The 18,643-nt window shown below is 37.5% G+C and overlaps 2 protein-coding genes across 19 annotated transcripts in view; one reads left to right on the forward strand and one right to left on the reverse strand.

The window, feature by feature from the left end:
* Positions 1-2,907: 2,907 nt before the first annotated feature.
* On the forward strand, positions 2,908-4,099 carry fabp7a (fatty acid binding protein 7, brain, a). The gene is made up of 4 exons (XM_076978811.1): positions 2,908-3,066; positions 3,259-3,431; positions 3,550-3,651; positions 3,830-4,099. The coding sequence occupies exons 1-4, from the start codon at positions 2,994-2,996 to the stop codon at positions 3,878-3,880; spliced, it is 399 nt and encodes a 132-aa protein (XP_076834926.1). The 5' UTR covers positions 2,908-2,993; the 3' UTR covers positions 3,881-4,099.
* A 5,167-nt stretch (positions 4,100-9,266) lies between these two features.
* LOC143480211 (uncharacterized) overlaps positions 9,267-18,643 on the reverse strand; it is a 41,249-nt gene continuing 31,872 nt past the window's right edge. For 17 of the 18 annotated variants that reach the window (XM_076977739.1, XM_076977746.1, XM_076977745.1 and 14 more), the window contains 12 exons: positions 18,549-18,596; positions 18,219-18,272; positions 17,721-17,873; positions 14,209-14,256; positions 14,067-14,114; positions 13,939-13,983; positions 13,771-13,812; positions 13,536-13,583; positions 13,051-13,074; positions 12,917-12,961; positions 12,788-12,829; positions 9,267-12,629 (listed from right to left, as the gene is read on the reverse strand). In XM_076977739.1, coding sequence (XP_076833854.1) covers positions 12,544-12,629; positions 12,788-12,829; positions 12,917-12,961; positions 13,051-13,074; positions 13,536-13,583; positions 13,771-13,812; positions 13,939-13,983; positions 14,067-14,114; positions 14,209-14,256; positions 17,721-17,873; positions 18,219-18,272; positions 18,549-18,596 — 683 coding nt within the window. In that variant the 3' untranslated portion in view covers positions 9,267-12,543. The remainder of the gene's footprint in view (positions 12,630-12,787; positions 12,830-12,916; positions 12,962-13,050; positions 13,075-13,535; positions 13,584-13,770; positions 13,813-13,938; positions 13,984-14,066; positions 14,115-14,208; positions 14,257-17,720; positions 17,874-18,218; positions 18,273-18,548; positions 18,597-18,643) is intronic. The other variant, XM_076977740.1, reaches the window with a different exon arrangement.

Raw genomic sequence — 18,643 nt, forward strand, 5'->3', positions numbered from 1 at the left:
CTGGTGAGTGGACATTAGAGTCTCCATGGAGATATTACATATCAGTCAGACTTCACATCACAGTGTCCTAACGGGTTAGGGAGCACCGTTCCTGAATGCTTCTGTTCTAACTCTTCTTATAATGATAATCATCAGATCCGAAGTGCTTTAATGAGCTGTATTTATACCTCTTTATGACTGGGCCAACAGTAACAGCAATAACAACAATAATAAAAATGGTAAAATAATAAAAATAATGAAAACAAAAATTGCTTATCCTGAGCTAAGAGCGTGTGGGACTTCCAGATACAAACTGACAAAATTGTAATGGCTAACCAAACGGAACAGGACCATAGTGATGGATGTACCAATCCCAAGTGATAGCATCAGAAACCAGGAACATGAAAAACACCAAGGGCTCAAGGAGCTGGAAAAAGATGTGGAAGGTAAAAGCAACACTGACTGACTAAGGTTTTGTATGTCCATAATTCATTTTTTTTAATAAAAAATGGATTTCTTTATAATACCATGCAATGATAGTTCCCTTTCTCTTATTTGGCAGCCTGTAAATCACAGAACACAAAGACCAGACATACCATGTAGACCAGACATACCACATAGACCAGAAGTCTAATTTAAAACAGAATACTCCAACAGCAGTATAAATAGTGGGATGGAATTGTGTCAAAACCAGCTTAACAGCTGCACATCCTTTATCCTGGTTACATTAACATAGCTACAAACCTGATGTATTTAGTCAATATTCTGATAATTTACTATTATTGGAGTTACGTTTATTGTAATTAATAAATCCTCACTATATGTGGCCAGATAAACGACAATCTGCCCAAATGTAATTGCAGTTACTACAGTGGATTCACAAATGAATGAATCCAGACCTCTTCCTGTTTACTCTGACAGCAAAGTTCTTCATACTTTTTTGGCTTACGCTGCTGAGGTTTATATTCCGCCCCTGAAACCCTGTCCAAGTCATTCAGGCGTTTGGTATAATCACGTGGTGATGGTTTTTTCCTGTTCAAACCATTAGAAGCCTTACAACATGTGAGAGACTTAGCAGTTATAGTGAACTATATATGAACCTTTAATATTCCAGATCAGTACTCCTACTCGAGTAAACCTTTATATTCGTTTTTATAAAATGTTACATAAAAGCTAGTTACATTTTAAACATTATTATAACATTATGTAAAATATTGCAGATGTGGGCGTAAGAAATTACAATACTACGTAAGTATAAAGTTGTTTAAATCTCCGACACACAAACCAGCGTATTTTAAAACATATTAGTAAATAGTTTCACTCCTTGTGTATTGGCTCACAAATCCTCACCATATCTGAGAAGCCATACTTTCTAACTAGCTATCCACAATTCATTTTCCACGGTTGATTCCGAAATGCTTCTCTTTAAATTTGATCCCCAAATGTACGAGACAGTGTACATTTTTGTAACTACAGTCTTATTCTTCAATACGTCTTGAGGGCACTGGCTATCGCATGATCATTTGTAGTAACAAAAGCACTTTATCGGTAATTCATTGCAGGATACCGCCGAAACGTGAACATTTCTGAAGCACGACCGACATCTTGTGGAGATTAGGCTGCATAGCGGTGGACATGCAAAATCACGTTTGTCTGCGGTCTTTATTATTTCAGTTTGTGAATTAAGGTTAGAATAATAAAAACACATGTTCTAAATTAACTGGACACAACATGAAACACACAGGAAATCCAGATTAGCCGGTATGGTCTCAACAGCGGTCTTTGTTTTGCCGGGACAGTTTTTATTACAGGTGTTTACAGGTGTTACACCCATTGTGTCACCACTGAATCCTGTGACCAGTGTTGCACATTTTCTGCATGTGTGTTGTCGAGAAATAAGGTGGTGTTGACACGTATTCTGATAACTGCACATAAGTACTCAATCATTTACTGTAATTTAGAAGGAATCTTCTAAAAGATTAGGCAGATAGACATAAATGACATGTCTCTCATGCATGCAGACACAAATAGTTCTGAAGTTTAAGTGTAATTTCACATAACGTAAAAATACTTTAAAAATAAAACCGTTTATTCTAAAACCTGCTTAAAACGTTTGGTTTTGTACTTTCTGACGGGGGGGGGGGGGAGGGGTTGCACGATACCATCGTTACCTCTTTCCCATAAGAAGCAATGTTATCGAGCGAGTTTGGAGTGGAGCATTCTGAACTCCAATATTTATGAATTGTTTGTGTAAAGGCTCCTCTTCGTACCTTTTCTCGACAACACACAGGCAGAAAATGGGCAACAGCGGTCTGCAGTCACAGATTCGATGGTGACACATTTCAAGGTATCACCGCCAGGGGGAGTCAAACACCGTTCATGGTGCGGATAATCTTTCTTTTTTTGTTGTTGACAGCTTTCATTTGGTAAAGAAAGCGTTGTTCACTTTAACGGCTGCTTACTGTTATAATCAGCAGGCCGTTAACCGTATTTTTCCTTTTTAAAACAGAAATTTGCTCTAAGGGAGTGTATTATGTAGGTCATTGTAGGATGATCTTACAACAATTTTCTGTAAACCGTTACTTTTTGCAAGAAAGTGGTTTCTCAAACATTTTGTAGACATGAATTATTACGTTACAGTGTTTTGTTAAAATTTTCCTAATGTTTGAATCCTGTTCTTTACGTTTAAATATAAACCAAGCAAAAGTACGCCAATTAATATGAAATCAGTCTTATAGTTAAAGTTGGTTACATAGGCTGTGGCCTCATAAAGGGCTACAACCCGTTCTTCGATTAAACTCTTGATATTAAGATTCCAGTTCTCGCCATTTTTCTGAACCAATCACAGTGCGAAACAATCGGTGAACCGTCCAATCAGGAGAGACGCCCTGCGTCCCAGCCTCCCCTTAAGTATTAATTAGATTGGATTTTGCAGTTTACTGTCTGAAGCACGCGAAGAAATTCTATCGTGTAATTGAACCGCTGCCGCGTGGTGTTCACCGTTAACTGTCAACATGGTCGATGCATTCTGCGCAACTTGGAAGCTCATAGACAGCCAGAACTTTGATGAATACATGAAAGCGCTTGGTAAGTTAAAACAATCCATAACCGATTTTGACACGGTAAATTCTTTGACAGTATGTGTATGTGAACATTAGGACTGTTTGAGTTTAGGTCGAAATGTTAAAGTATGAACAAACATTGACATGTGCAAATGTCTTATAAATTTATGCGACCAACCAGTATGTTTTTGTGACTTAAATGCGGTTACTTTAACAGGTGTAGGCTTTGCAACGAGGCAAGTAGGCAACGTTACCAAGCCCACCATTGTCATAAGCCATGAAGGGGACAAGGTGGTCGTTAAAACACTGAGTACTTTCAAGAACACAGAGATTTCCTTCAAACTTGGAGAGGAGTTTGATGAAACCACTGCAGATGACCGGAATGTCAAGGTTTGTCCATTCTTTCTGTCCATATCGAGAGATGCTCTGCTTGTGGTATCTTGAATGACCGTCTTCAACATGGTGCAATTCTGTCTTTAAATTCTGTATCCATTCTGTCTGATAACAGTCTACAGTAACCTTGGATGGAGACAAACTGGTGCATGTTCAGAAATGGGATGGAAAAGAAACTAAGTTTGTCAGAGAAATCAAGGATGGTAAAATGATAATGGTAAGATTTTTTGTAAATCATATTACATGTTACATCAGAATAATCTGTTGTAAACATTTCATGACTTAAAGTAATTTGCATATCGCAATTACAGGCTATATATTGTCCAGAAATGTCTGACGAAGAAATGAATGATTACAACATCACTTTGTCAACTTTGTGTTTCCTTTGTCTCTAGACTTTGACTTTTGAGGGTGTCCAGGCAGTCCGTTCTTATGAAAAGGCGTAATGTGAAATTAACACATGCCTCATTCTACTCCTGGCAACTTGACAATGATAGAGCAGCATTTTTTCATTATATGACTACACTGTCCCTTTTTAAGATGCGGGGCACTTTTTTAAAACTACTTTTTATATCAAATGCATGACTTGTGGAGTTAATTGTTGCATGTTATATGGAGTCATCTTTGACCATTTGTGTAAAAACTTAAATACATACTTGATGACATTCTGGGTGTCTTTTTGTTTATTGTTTTGCGAGCACACCAACTTATACTTTTAAAGATCTTCCAACACACAGGGTCTAGAGACAGGAACGAATACGTGCTGTCTGATGTCACGTTTGTTTTGCTGGCTTGCAGAAAGCAATCAGATAAAATGTTACTTTTAAATGATCTATTTATTGAAACTGAGATTGCAAGACATGTAATTTAGATAAATATTGAAGAGTTGACTTGACAGAAATAGATTGTAAATGTAATGCAAACACTTAACTATGCCAACAAAACTCATTTAAGCTACAATTAGAGTGCATGCAATTTTTTTTCTGATTTATGTTCTTTGATTAACATGTTTTGGAAAAGGATCATATTACCTAAGATAGTATCTGAAATATCTAGTGCAATTTATTATTACCCTTACCACAGACACGCACACCTGTTTTGCTGGAATCTCCTGGATGTTTTTATGGATCTTCGAGTTATCCTATTCCAGAGCAGGAAAATGCTAACACAGCCTTGATCGCTGAATATTAGTTCAGACAGAACAAATGCTAGTTGCATCCTATCTTGAAGATGACTGTCCAGCTGGCATTGACTGCATATCAACATTTCAGCTGCCCTTCATCATCAGACATCAGAGACACAATTTTCCCAGAACCCTTCATATAATCCGAACCTCATTCTTCATAACTAGTAAAAAGAGCTACCTAGGCAACCTTTGGACTAACTTGGAATGCAAATATCTTGCTATGCATATATCCTGAAACGTTGCCAGGAAAGTCAGACTAAGCCTGTGTCCATAACAGACTAGCTCAAAGTACCTAACCTGCATGTGGAAAAAACCCGACAATAATATTCATACTCATTACCCAGGATGATGGCTGTTTTTTCAATGAGACTTCTGTAATTGAAACTGCCAGATCACATCTCACCTCAGGTTATACTTAGCTGAGCTGTTTGCACATGACACTTATGTGAACTCTGTGGTCACATATGAGATCAGATAAATTTTTCCCATACAACATAATGAAAAATTGCACTAGGTGGAAGAGAACCTCTTCTTTTGATCTGCTTTATGGCTAGACAGATGTTAACTGAGACCCAAGAACAATGCCAGGCTAGTTTACCATGATCTGAAGGAGGCAAAGACCAGTCGTGTGGGTATGAACACCTAGACGGTTCATACATTTACTATGAGGGGAGGGGGGGGGGTTATTCACGATTATTGTGTATGTAGTAAAAGTTTGAGCAAATCAAGGGTTCAAGCTGTTACTGAATTTAGCTACCTGACAAATATAAACTGAGAAGCATTCACTAAATCACTCAGCGATTCTGATAACCTTGTACATAAAGAATAGTTGTGTTCAACCTGAGGTATAGGCTGCTACTTACGTTTGGAAACCTACGAACAACGTATTTAGTGCTCCAGCATTGCCAGGTGAGAATAAAGCACTATCGCATTATCTAAGCACGACGAAACCTTTACTAAGTAGGCTACTGGTGTAAGTAAAAATCTTAACCAAACTGTGGCAGGAACGTTAACCAAATGCACTAGGTGGGAGTGGCAACAACATTGCAACGTTTTAAAGGTTTGTGTGACTCTGTCTACGGCATTTTCTATTAATTATTCATTTTTGTGTGATCGCAAAACAGTAGCTATAAGATGGTTATCTGGTTTCATGTTTATACTGAAAAAACCTGCTTCGTTAGTTTGCAGTGTTAGCTAGCAAGCTAGCTACATGTCAGCTGTAGCTAAAATTCATTCGCATTTGAAAGCATAAGAAACTGTTAGACAGCAGTTTGCTAAGCTTTGTTTAAACCTAATGTTTACTTTCCCTAAATGCTTAAGTGGGACCCTATTCACCTGTAAACATGAGGGGGACTACTGTGAGTGTGTGTGTAATGACAGAGGAGACAGGTGAAGAGATTAGATCAGAGGTGGATTAGAGAACAGCCAAGATTACGGGTGTTTGAAAAAGTATCTTCTCATACAGGGGTGCAGATGGCACTGGGGACGGGGGGGACATGTCCCCTCCAGATTTATATTGACCCCATCCGAAATCTAGCATCTACAAGCATAAACGTATATATTGTACAGCTTGGTCCCCCTCACTTCAGAATCTCCATCTGCGCCGATGTTCTCATAGTACAAACTGGACACAAATCCTTGTAGGCTACAGTACATCGCAAAGAAAGCACTTTGTGTATCTACTCTTCAGTTTTTTTTGTTTTTTTTTACAGTTTATTTATTTATTTATGGGATATGACACGTAACTTTCTGGCGCTTTCACTTTATTTCTGAAGTAAAGTGGTTTGGCGTCCAATTTATAAACCAATAGTTATTCTTCCTGATGGAAGTAATGATAACACCATTTAGATGGGGTTCTGTGATTTCATCTACATATATTCAATGTATCCAGCCCAGACCTTTGTTCTTCAGCTAGAATGTAAAGATCTACCACAGGCACAAACGCAGCAGTGCCAGTATGTAATAGGGGTGATGGTGATTCACATCACTGCCTGGGTCTGCCCTTGTTTCTCAATTCTCAAACTTAATCAGTAATGATCATTTTTAATGATAAAAGTGTAATAAAACAAATATTGACATTTAAATATATAAAATGTGATAAGTAATGATGTTTGTTCAAATCACACAAGACATACAATTCAACCTAACATGATTTATCTTTTAACACACTGTGCTAAACTCTTTCTACAAAGGCAATTTTTTTTTCTGAGTGCTTTTTAAAGTATGGCCAACTGAATTTAGAAGACCAAGACCATTTAGTATTGGCCAGCTTTATCAGCTATTGAGTCGACCACTGAAAAGGCCAGTCTTGGAAAGGCCAGTCTTGGAAAGGCCAGTCTTGCCTCAGTCTAATGTGCCTGCATTTGATATCTGTGAGTGTGAATTGGATTATACCTATGGGACATGCTTTATTCAAAGAGAATGACCTGTAGTAACCTTTCCTGGGTGTGAACTGGCCATGATTCGTTTGTGGAAGGTAATCTCATAATCCTTGCCATGTTACGTAGGACTATCAGTCGATTGAGGTGGCCAACCATGTTCAGACGCTGCTTTTTGTAGGGCACTTTGAGTTTACAGTGCTTCTCCATGATGGATATTTTACTACGACAGTATACATTCATGTGGTTAATGTTTATAATGAAGCTGTGCATACTGGCACTCAAATCTGTATTCACACAGCAGGTTGTCTGCGAAGGGACTCATTTATCCACAGACATACTGGCTGGAATTGGAGTGGAAAGAAATCGGCTGTTGTCTTCATCTCTAAGCAAATTAAGGCTCATATGTGCATCAGAAAACGAATACATGAGGCAGTTTAAATCATTAATTTTCTGACACGTTATTGTTGTTTTTTTCAACTCCATAAAACATTGTTGCTAATAAAATACTTGCAACACTCCCGCATGCTTATGGAAGGACGTACATGCTTTTTAAGGAAGTGCTCCTCTTTGTTCTTTGGGACTTTAATGGTCAGTGTGGTTTCCTAGAGACCAGTGGCCCGATGTGTCTTAGCTGCTGAATGTGTGTCAGTGTAGCCTCAGTGGCTGGAAGTTCACCTTAGCATGCTAATTTCTACTGTAAAGTGCTTCAAAGTTTATCCATATTTCTCTTAAGACAATTCTATTCATGTTTTTGGTTGATGTCTTTTTCTTAAAAAAAGATGAAAAAAATTGTGCCTTATTGATCACTGTGGCTTTGAGTTGCATGTTTTCATGTGTTTTGGAACCATTTGAATGAGCGAGACTTTACAACCATGTCCCTAGTTTCAGGATTCAGTCACAGTTTGCCAGCCAGCATCAATGCTTGCCTTAATAATTTTTCTTCCCCTTTTCCCCATCCTGCTGCGATTCAGGTCTAACTTTAAGGAGATCTCGCCTCCTCTTTATGGAGTGAGAGTAGCCCGTTCTCTGGTAACCAATAGCATTTAGACATGAGAGTGACATCACTGTCAGATGACTCCTTTGCCAAGTATCATGAAAGGAACTATCCCTTTTGTTCCCCTTTGAAAAGAAAAGAGCCACTGAAGGTCTGGGAAAGACTCAATGTTTGCCATGGGAACTGCTAGTAGGGAAGGAAAAATATTTCAGTTGACAATAGGCAGATTGTGATGGTGCAGTATTCCAGTGCTAGAATGTGGTGCACCAATAGGAAAGCCTTTAGTAAAGTGGCACTTATTATAACATCAAATCCCACAGTGATTAATGGCAGTGATAATGAGGTAAGAGATTAGATATTGTTGCATTGATGACATTGGCCATCACACTTAATGCTGACAAATGCTGACAAAATATTGATTACTACATGCACAAAATAGCAATTCAGCACTCAGGAGTAAAACAAAGAAGCACTTCTTGGATTATGGAGTCATTTTAGAAGGTTTTGATTCAAATGTAGAAGTAGGAGATTTATAGGCTAAATGCCACAGGTCAGATGTATGGTGAGGTTAATGCATGTTTAATTAAGGGGCCATTTATGGGACAGTGTGGGTTATTCATTGTTATAGCCAGAGTTTTTTTTTCAGATAAGCATGGGACTGTTTGGGAAGCCTGCATAGCATACTGGTTCCTTGTTACATTCAACACCCTGCAGTGCATACCAATGGACTGATTAAATACCTCAGCAGTGTTCACTGGTTTTCTTGTTAAGCCTCTAAGGTGGTGAATGTATTTCCAATAAGTAAACCAAGAATACTACACAAGAATACTAACTTCTTTATTGCCTTGGAATATACTGACTTCAAGTTTAAAATGGCTTGAATGTTAGTTTTAGTCATGCAGTGTTTTCACAAGGCCTTTCGCATTAAACTGAGACGATCCGACCGTGCTATTTGAATTGCCCTCACCAGTGCTTGAGCATAAGAACATGCTGCCCCCCTGTGGTGACACAGGTTTGTTACATGTTTGTCTGCAAACCTAAAGGTTGATTAAAGAACATATTTACTCATATTTATTTTAGATATGTAGTAACAAAATGTTAATCACTGAGCAAGGGATTACCTCCCAAAAATTATTTTAAACAACTTAACAAATATTCAGAAAACAAATAGCATGTAAGTTACAAAGGCTATCTTAAAAAGAAATGAAAGAAAAAATAGAAAAAAGCAATACATTTTTGTAGTTGTTACTTCAAGGAAAAAATAACTCAAGTCAAGGTTTTCATAAATATTTATTGAAGATAAATGCCAAACAGAATTAATCATTTTTTGCAGTTTTAGGCTATATACAGACATACAGTTTCAAGGCTATACACAGACTTAAATTTCAAATAAAAAATCTTAATTAAGATTTTAATTACTGCAGGAATTCTTTCCAAAGGTTTGGAGGATCTGTTTCACACCTTATAATGATGAGAGCCAGCAAGGCAGAATCATCACCAAGGTAAATGTATACTAGATATATGTATGATTTGGTTGTTTATACTTAATATGTTTACACTTGGATCATTTACATTCAATACCTTTATCACCCAGGTAGTTGGGTCAATTGCCTTTAACTCCATATTTTTACACTAAACAAATAACATTCACTCTTCATGCATTCCTGTAAAAAATGTCCTCCTTAAAGCATGTACCTGCCTGATACTGGTCATCTGTATGTTGAGTATGTTCAAACCAGCAGCAGTAGGTGTTTTAAAATGTGATTGACATTTGTGCTTACAGGCTTTATGTTATATTGGACTTCTGGTGTGCCTTAGCAAACCTAGCTGGTGAAATAAACCAGATCTAATGATTTTTTAAACATGCACTTGATATCATCTCAATAAAACACCGCTATTGTTTTCTCACAATTTTCAGTGACATCTCATAAAACAAGCAAGATAAAAGCCATATTATGTATTAGAGGTCTTATTAAACACCTAGTTTTCAAAAATGCTTTGTTTAGTTTTATTACATCAGTTCCCCTGTGTAATGTTGTGTTATTACTCCATCCAATGGATAAATAACACACGTTTTGGAAATTAGATGTTATCAATTAAGCCACAAAATGTGACATTATTGCAAAGTCATGTAAACGGTACAAGCAAGAAGGGAAATGTCTTGGCAAATCCCAGGTAGTATTCAGACTCACTGGAAAAATCATTTTCTTTAGCTGAAGACACTGTTTGCATGAAAGTGGACAAGACAGACATATTTGATAAAGTAGTTAAAAACGTAAAATGAAGCAAGACCACATTATTACACAGCTGTGCAGTCTGTTGTCATGTGGAAGAACACCTCTCCCAGTAAAGGAATAAAATAAACCCTTTTGTAGTACTGCATCTTGTGTCACCTAACAACAACGTGTCACTGTGAATGGGCTTCATAGATATTCATAGATAGATTCATGTTAGATAATAATATTACTGGAAGAAGTGGAAATGAAATGGGTATACACATCACAGCTTTACAGTGTTCCCATTCTCTTATTTTATACTCTCCTTCACAAAGTTATACTTTTATATATTTATATATAATAAGTTGCCTTTAACTTCAGTTAAAATATCGAAAACTAAAGTTTGGTCAAACTAAGGGGTGCAAGTTACAACCCCAGATTGATATTCATGTGAGCCAGTCTCTGGATTTCTCTTTGTATTTAATTCTTTAAAATCTGTGAAGAACATCATTAAAGGAAAAGTTTAGCATGTTTTCCACATCACATACCTTCCCGATGTCATTTAGTAATGCTAGCATGTACAGACACATCTCAGTTATGGGATGGGAATTATTATTATCTGTTAGTATTGTTAGGGTTACACTGATGGACCATACCTTTGTTTGATGTATGTCATGTAACCATATGCTTTTAAAATTACAATTGTTCAAAATATTAAATACATGGATTTATTCATGGTGATATTGATTAGTGGTTATTTATATTTTTTATCTTATTTCATATTCAGTGCTAATGATGTGATAACCATCTGGTTTATGTATTGTCAGCACATTGTTCTGTGTAGATATGAATATGCTACAAGGTCCCAACAGTGCTAAGTTGGTGTTGCTGGATCAGTCTGTAGTTCTAGTGTTGCCCTATGAGCTGGTGAGGAATGGTTGTTTTTAGTAGAGAAATTTTGCAGTGTAGAAAATCTGATCTTATCCCGCACATTAGGCTTAATGGAAAATTTCCCTGTGGTGTTTATCTGTTTATAAATGTTTATTTTCTGTGTTTTTACCTTCTTAAAAGTTCAAAGCTCTGTTCTCTTTAATGAACTGTTGTCGGCTCTCAGATAGCATTGGATAACGTATTTTGTTATTTACTTTTGCCTTTCAAGAGGACGTTAAGACAATATCATTATTTACAGAGCTGTACTATGTTAAAATTGATCCTAAATGAGAAAACAAGAATGAACTGTTGCTCCTACAAGCATTATTCCTCCTTTACAAACGATGTCTGTGTGCAGCCCATGAGAATCTACTGCTTTAAAATATTCTTTGGAGTTTGTTAATGATCAGTAGGGAAGTACCATAGATGTTGACTGACACATAGACTCTAAATGCTACAGTATTCTAGCAATCCAATTCACAGATTAACCTATTACTAAGCAGTTATTATTGTCCGTATTGTTTTTTGGTGAATATGATTGTAAGTATTACATTCAAGCAGAGCTTTATGATTAATAGATCTGTTATTTGGTGTCATTTGGTATCGATAAGAATCATGTTACACTGTATTGTAACATTTGAAGAATCAAGTATTCAATTGTTGCACACATTGAATTTTACATTACATTTATGGCATCTAGCCAACAACTTAATCCAAAGTCACTTACAATTATGACTGAATACATCTTGAGTAATTGAAGGTTAAGGGCCTTGATCAGTGGCCCAACAGAGGTAGCTTGGTAGTGCGGCTTGAACTGGCCACTTTCAGATTACTCACTGAGACCTTTAACCACTGAGCTACCGCTGCCCTACCGCAACAGTTTGGTAAAGTCTATGATATCTGTGATATCAATGATGTTATATCAGTTTTTTATCGTGTACTCCATCATTTTGATAGAAAACAGTGGAATGCTTTGAATCAGCACTCTATCAAAATGAGGAACAAGGTGTACCATAATCAAGGTGAAATCATCTGACTTGACACCTTTTTCTGCACATATTTTGGTATTTAAAAATCTACCTTTGAACCCAGTGCAGTGTTCTTAGGTGTTTTTTTTTTTTTGTCATTACCTGTCAGAGCTTTCATGATGGAGCTTGTAGTATTGCATGTCTACATTCGTATTAAGTCTTTTTTAAGATGAAACATTTTAAGATGAAAGGGGTCAGGTTATAATACCACCTTTGAAAGCTCATTCAGGATAAAAACTTGTGTCTGTCCTCCACCCTCCTTTGGACACAGAGGACTAACCATGTGTCAACTGCACAACCTCTGAAGGTCGTTGTTGCAGTCACTCATCAAAATGTTACAAAACATCATGTCAGACTCAGACGGTGGATAATTCTCAGAACAGGGGCGGGGAAAAAGGAAAGAAGGGGTACTGGATATCGTACTCATCCACGTAGAAACACTGGAAGTACGGGACATCTTCTGAAATAAAAGGCAAGAAGTGGCTTGTTACCAGTGGTTGTTTCAGGGGAAATAAACTCCAAGGTTCCCTAAAGAGGTCTTGAAGCCCCCAGCCAGTTATTTTCTACTTCTGCTGATTGTGCACATTTAGCCACTGTGCAGCAGCTGTGAACACTCACCTTCCTCCACATGATCAGGCTCTTTGGTCACGTCAGGTTCATCTGAAGTAGAAATTTAGCAGTGGAAAGATTTAGCGCTGAATAACCCAAAAATCAGTAAGGGGTTGATTGCACTCTTAGGTTATTTACCTTTAACTTTCTTCTCCATAGTCAGCACCTTCTCTGTGACTTTTTCTATGAAGGAAAAGAGAAATTTAAATATCATCCTGTTTACACAGTCCTAAATCAAAAAGGACTGTGTAATGATAAAAAATTTCTTTTACCTTTCACTTCTACAACGTCAGGTTCTAAATCACAAAGAAAACTCAGTTTTATTTTGCCAGATTTAGCAAAATACATTGCAAAGAATAAAAACTTGTTAGGTAATGTAACACACCCTTTTGAAACCAAAAATTTTTTCCCCACACAGTTCTCAGAATCCCCATCCTGTCTGTATTTTTGTTTTATTCTCAGTGTGTCCTGTACTTTGTGTTCTTTATTGCTTGGTTGCAGGGCCGACGCCACGGGAGGGTATGGGGGGGGCAAGGTGTCTCGCCCCCTCAATGTAATCAATGTAAATATTAAGACCCATTTATTTTACACGGGGCCCCCTCTCCCGCTCAACAATCGGCACACGCCGTCAACCCCCCCAACAACTTACTACCACCCCCGGTCAACAACTTGGCTCCGGCCCTGCTTGGTTGGGCTGTGTTAGGATGTATCGATGTATATGTGCTTTCTCTATGGCAATGCTCTTAAATCACACTACCTTTCTTTGTAGGCTTCCTCACGGTGGGAACTTTCTCTTTTGGTATTTCTTGCATGAGAGAAGAAGTTTGCATTCAAATAAATTCATTTCTAAAATTCATTGGATCATGGATTGTGCAGTAGGGCACATGTAGTGCAATAAATGCAATAAATGATCTCTTATGAGTATCCAACCTGGATTTATAAACTGACCAAAATTTATGTAATTGTAATTCTGATATATGTATTAGATTTACCTTTCTTTTTGTGTTCTGGTCTAATCTTGTCTTTTGGAATCTCTGTTGTAGGAACGGTTAACAGAAAAAAAAATATATTTGCCTTCATTTAATTTGAAACCATGTTGATATCACGAGTATGTTTCTAACATCAAAACAATGAGCTAAGATCTTAAGTAATATGCCTACCCTTCTTTGTAAATGCTGGTTTGGTGATATTCTTCAGGGTTTGTTCTAAGTGGGAATTAAAAATTACTATATTGTATAAAAATCAGTTTGTATGTCATATAAATCACCACAACTATTTCAATCCATACCTGTCTTTACAGATGCTGCTTTTGTAATGATTTTCAGCGTCTCACGTCCTGGAAGAGATGTTTATTCAATAAAAATCCACAGGTCAAGTATAAACTTGACAAATTTAACTAAGAGTGATATCTTGCTGAGTTTGGACAGTACCTTTTACCACAGTGGAGACTTTTAGTTTCTCTTTTAAGAGGCCAGGCTCTGTTTTAAAATATAAATTAAAATTAAATCGGTTCTTTAAATTTTGAAGTCTTTAGTAAGTAATCAGAAAGGGGTTGATTGCAAGAAATGACAAATCACTCTTAAATAAACTACTTTATTGAGAGAAGAATACAGATGGATGTCATGGATACGGGGTGAAGAGCGGATGAGCAGGCATAGGCTCATATACGTAACAATAGCTCAAGCTGTTATATCTTGCACTCATAAGTGGATATTTAGGCCTATAGCAGGGTTGCCAACTCTCACGCATTGAGCGTGAGACACACGCATTTGAGCCTATTGAATCCTAACCCTAGCTTGTCTTCACACGCTCTTACGCCACACATCCGATTTCTCACGCCGAAAAAATTAATCTAGATTATTTACCTCTGATCCATATCTATGATTCAATGAGATACTAGTTCGCTCTGGTGCCAACCACTGGCGACCGATCGATCGCGATATAATACTTAATTTGTGTCCATTTTATACCCCGCCCGTTAACAATTTACGTTAACGATAAAACTGATCACTACAAATTTGTGCAAGGTATAAATACCCTTTCAAGAGTTGTAGGTCATCATTCATCATGCACTTTATGCAAGACATCAATACATGTTTTGTAGGCAGATGATGGAAAGCTATTGAAATTTTCTTCTCTGAAGGACGAGGCACGTAGAGGTGCAGAAGCACCAGTAGGGTTCTCTACCAGGATGATAACTATGACCCCCCTGGAGTACGAGTTTATCTTCAGCTAAATAAACGCTGTGTTTGACATAGGCCTATATGGAGCTTTTTTAGTGTCACAAGAACCTGAACCTGAAACCATTATTACTTGAAAAAAAAGTCTGTGAAATTCATTTAGGTATGCAAAAATTCAAATTAAAATTCAGGTTTGGGTCGAACTTCAGGTTCAGGCTGAAATTCAGGTTCGGGTAGAAATTCAGGTTCAGGTCGAAATTCAGGTTTGGCTCAAAATTCAGGTTCGGGTCAAAATTCAGGTTCGGGTTGAAATTCAGGTTCAGGTCAAAATTTGGGTCAGGAAAGCATCCGGGATACTTAGAATGAGCAAACAAACTTAGAGCTAATCGAACTAATCTGGCCAATCACAAAACATAGACTATACCCTCGGGGATCATTGTTAAAAGTAATGGTGGAAGTTATGGTTGAGATCTTCTGTAAGGTTCAATAAGAATCATTGTTTAAGCGATAAGATTTGAGTTAATTGCTAATTGTGTTTGTTTAGTATTGCCATGCCTTGTTGTGCTCATGCTGCCCGTGTGTCTTCTAGTCTATTAATTTATTTAATGTTAAAAGTGAAAACCCTTATTTTAATTGCTCTTCACAGCAAGTGTGTCCGTCGATTGATAACATTACACAACCTTACACAAGATCTCAACCATAACTTCCACCATTTCTTTCAACAATGATCCCTGAGGGTATAGTCTATACACACACGTACATACAAAGACGCACCAAAACGGAATGATTAGGAGCGTGGCTATGAAACACACGAGGGAAAGAGACAAAACTGGCGGGGGTGGGGCCAAGTGTCACATGGGTGATTATCTATATTATCTATTAGGGGTGTCACAATTTCGATATTTAATCCAAATCGATCAAAATTATGTCACGATCTCGAGCCACAAAGTCAAAAAGAGGATAGACGATCCTTCCCTCTATACTACGCAAGCACCCACACTACGCAAAGTAAAGCCTGGTTTATACTTGACGTGTCATGAGCGGCGTGAGGGTCCACGCACTGAAAATGACGTAATTGCAGTGACTCTGCCCGTGCGTGAGGGTATCACGCGCTGGCGATTCGTGAGGTCATGCACCTCTCGAATTTTGTAACTTCACGCACCGCGCTTCAGCGCAATGAACCAAGTCATGTTTGCTGAGCTCATACACCTTTACAAGGCGGAATAAAAACACTTGTACGTCACTTTCAAGGTCCATTTCAATAATTCTCAACACGTTAAACCTAAGTTAAATATTTATACATATACTTGTAATGATTCAAAATAATTAGCTTTTTCATCACATTATTTAATGGTTGTTTATTTTCAAAACGCCCAATCTTAACGTCTTCACGTTCTCTCATGTTTCGTCCTGGAATTACAAGAGGCTCGTATTTGTTAACGTAATACAAGAGAACTGTTCAGTCAGACAGCTATTTGTTGTGAAATGAAGTAGTTACAATTTCAAGCATTTTTCAAGTACTTTAGCCTAAATTCCAGCACTTTTCAAACCTGGAACACAATGCAACATTAAAATTGGTCAGGTAAATGTTCCTTTCCCTGTTTTTGAGGGGTGTTTCTTTATACTACCACATATCGTTTCAGAGAACACTGCAAAGAATGTGACGCACCAAGTGTAAATGCCTCTGCCGATCGCGCAGGTTCGCAGATTCGCGCTACGGTCACTCACGAAAGTATAAGGTCACATCTTACAACTGAAGTGTTGCCCTCCATGTATGAAGACACAAAAGAAATTTTGTAGGATGGAGTTTAGTTTGTTAAGGCTCTATTTGTTTTATTATTTTGTACATTACTGTTCCTGTGTTTTTTAATTATTTATTTTATGTTGCACATTGCTGTTTTAATAGTGCACATTGCTGCTACCAAAAAAAGCCACTAGATAGCGGGTACTCTCTCATTTTTGTTATTATCATTTATATAATAATTTTTGTAATATATAATATTTGTAAAAATTGTAAAAATTAATCAAACCAATGACTGACCATAGACTAATCTAAAACTGGCATAGGCCTTTCTGCTGTAATACGAGAATCGAATCGATCCTAAAATCGGAAATACAGTCGAATCGAGGATTTAGAGAATCATGACACTCCTATTATCTATATATCTGGAAAGCTCTAAAAACTGACATTATGGGTGTTATCCCTTGAGACAGCATGATTTTACAGGTGTAATTTAAAAGTGTGATAAATGAAAGGCTGGAGGCACAAAGCCGATGACTTCAGACGGCTTGTAGTCACTCGCAGTGGCAGGAGCCGCTCAGTGGTTGATGGCTGATGCTGCGGCTTTTAATTCAATGTTGATCGTCACCAGATCTTGTCTAAAGATATTTCTTTTCTGTTTATTTTCCTCACTACTGGTTACAAGCTAAGCAAAATACACACCAATCAGGGACCGATTAGCTCTGAGTTTGTTTGCTCATCCTAAGAATTCTGGATGCTTTCCCAACCCGAATTTCAACCTGAACCTAAATTTCGACCTGAACCTGAATTTCGAACCAAACCTGAATTTTAACTTGAATTTTTGCATACCTGAATGAATTTCACAGACTTTTTTTTCAAGTAATAATGGTTTCAGGTTCAGGTTCTGGTGACACTAAAAAAGCTCCATAGACATACACTCGCCTCACCGCTCTGACTGGCCTCGCTGCTCTGACTCGCCTCACCATTACAGGTATTGTACTGATCTGTGTGTTAGAAATACCTTTAAGGGTTCGATTGGCCATCCTTAACTGATCAATCTGGGTTTGTGTGAACTCCAGGTCAGTTCTTATTTCACCAAGGTCTTTCCTCAGTAAATCCAGGACAGAGAGTTTCTGGTTGATTGCTTTCAGGAGCTCCATCTCCACGGCAATATCTGTATGCACAGAAAGTACTTAAGTGCTCATGAGTTAGAAGCAGAAGCAGTTCAGACGAAGTGTGTTATAAAATCAGGTTGTGCTTCTGTCAAGTTTCAAGTTTCAAGTGAAGAGAATGACAGGATATACGGACTCTTGAAGCCCTCTAATGACCTCGGCTTGCATGTATTTCAGGTCCTTTCAAACGTCTGTTTTGGTTATAATACATGGTTGGGAATATTTATTGTTTATGTTGAGCATAAAACCTACAAGCGTACAAAGCTGTATGTTCTCTGGATGACTGTTATGCTCAAAAAGTCATTTTGGAGAATACTGGTGATTTTCAATAATGATGCAAGCCTTACCTTTGGGGCTGGGATACACTACAGGAACTGGTGCTGCTTTGAGGATCTCTGTCTCTGCCAGAAAATGACAGCCATTGATTTCAAGCAAGGTATGAATCTATATCATTGATAGGTGTTTCATTGATATCATTGGTAGGTGTTTGTTGAACAGGATATGTAAACTTATATTTAAAAGCTAGACAGATGGGAAACCATGCTTTGTGTATTTTTTGCTTTGTATAAATGTTTAAATGTGTTGACTTTCTCATTTGCTATCTTAGCTCCTGAGAAATTAAGTAATTGGTTAGAAAATATACTGTGTAAAAATGCCAAAGTACTGTGTGTTAATACCTTTAATAAAAAGTGGTGGCTCCATTTTGTCTTTTTTAACATCAATTTCTGTGTGAAAAGAAAAAGTGCATAAACTGAAAGCACTAAATGCACAA

This window comes from Brachyhypopomus gauderio, chromosome 17, assembly GCF_052324685.1.
Source record: "Brachyhypopomus gauderio isolate BG-103 chromosome 17, BGAUD_0.2, whole genome shotgun sequence".
Classification (NCBI taxonomy): Eukaryota; Metazoa; Chordata; class Actinopteri; order Gymnotiformes; family Hypopomidae; genus Brachyhypopomus; species Brachyhypopomus gauderio.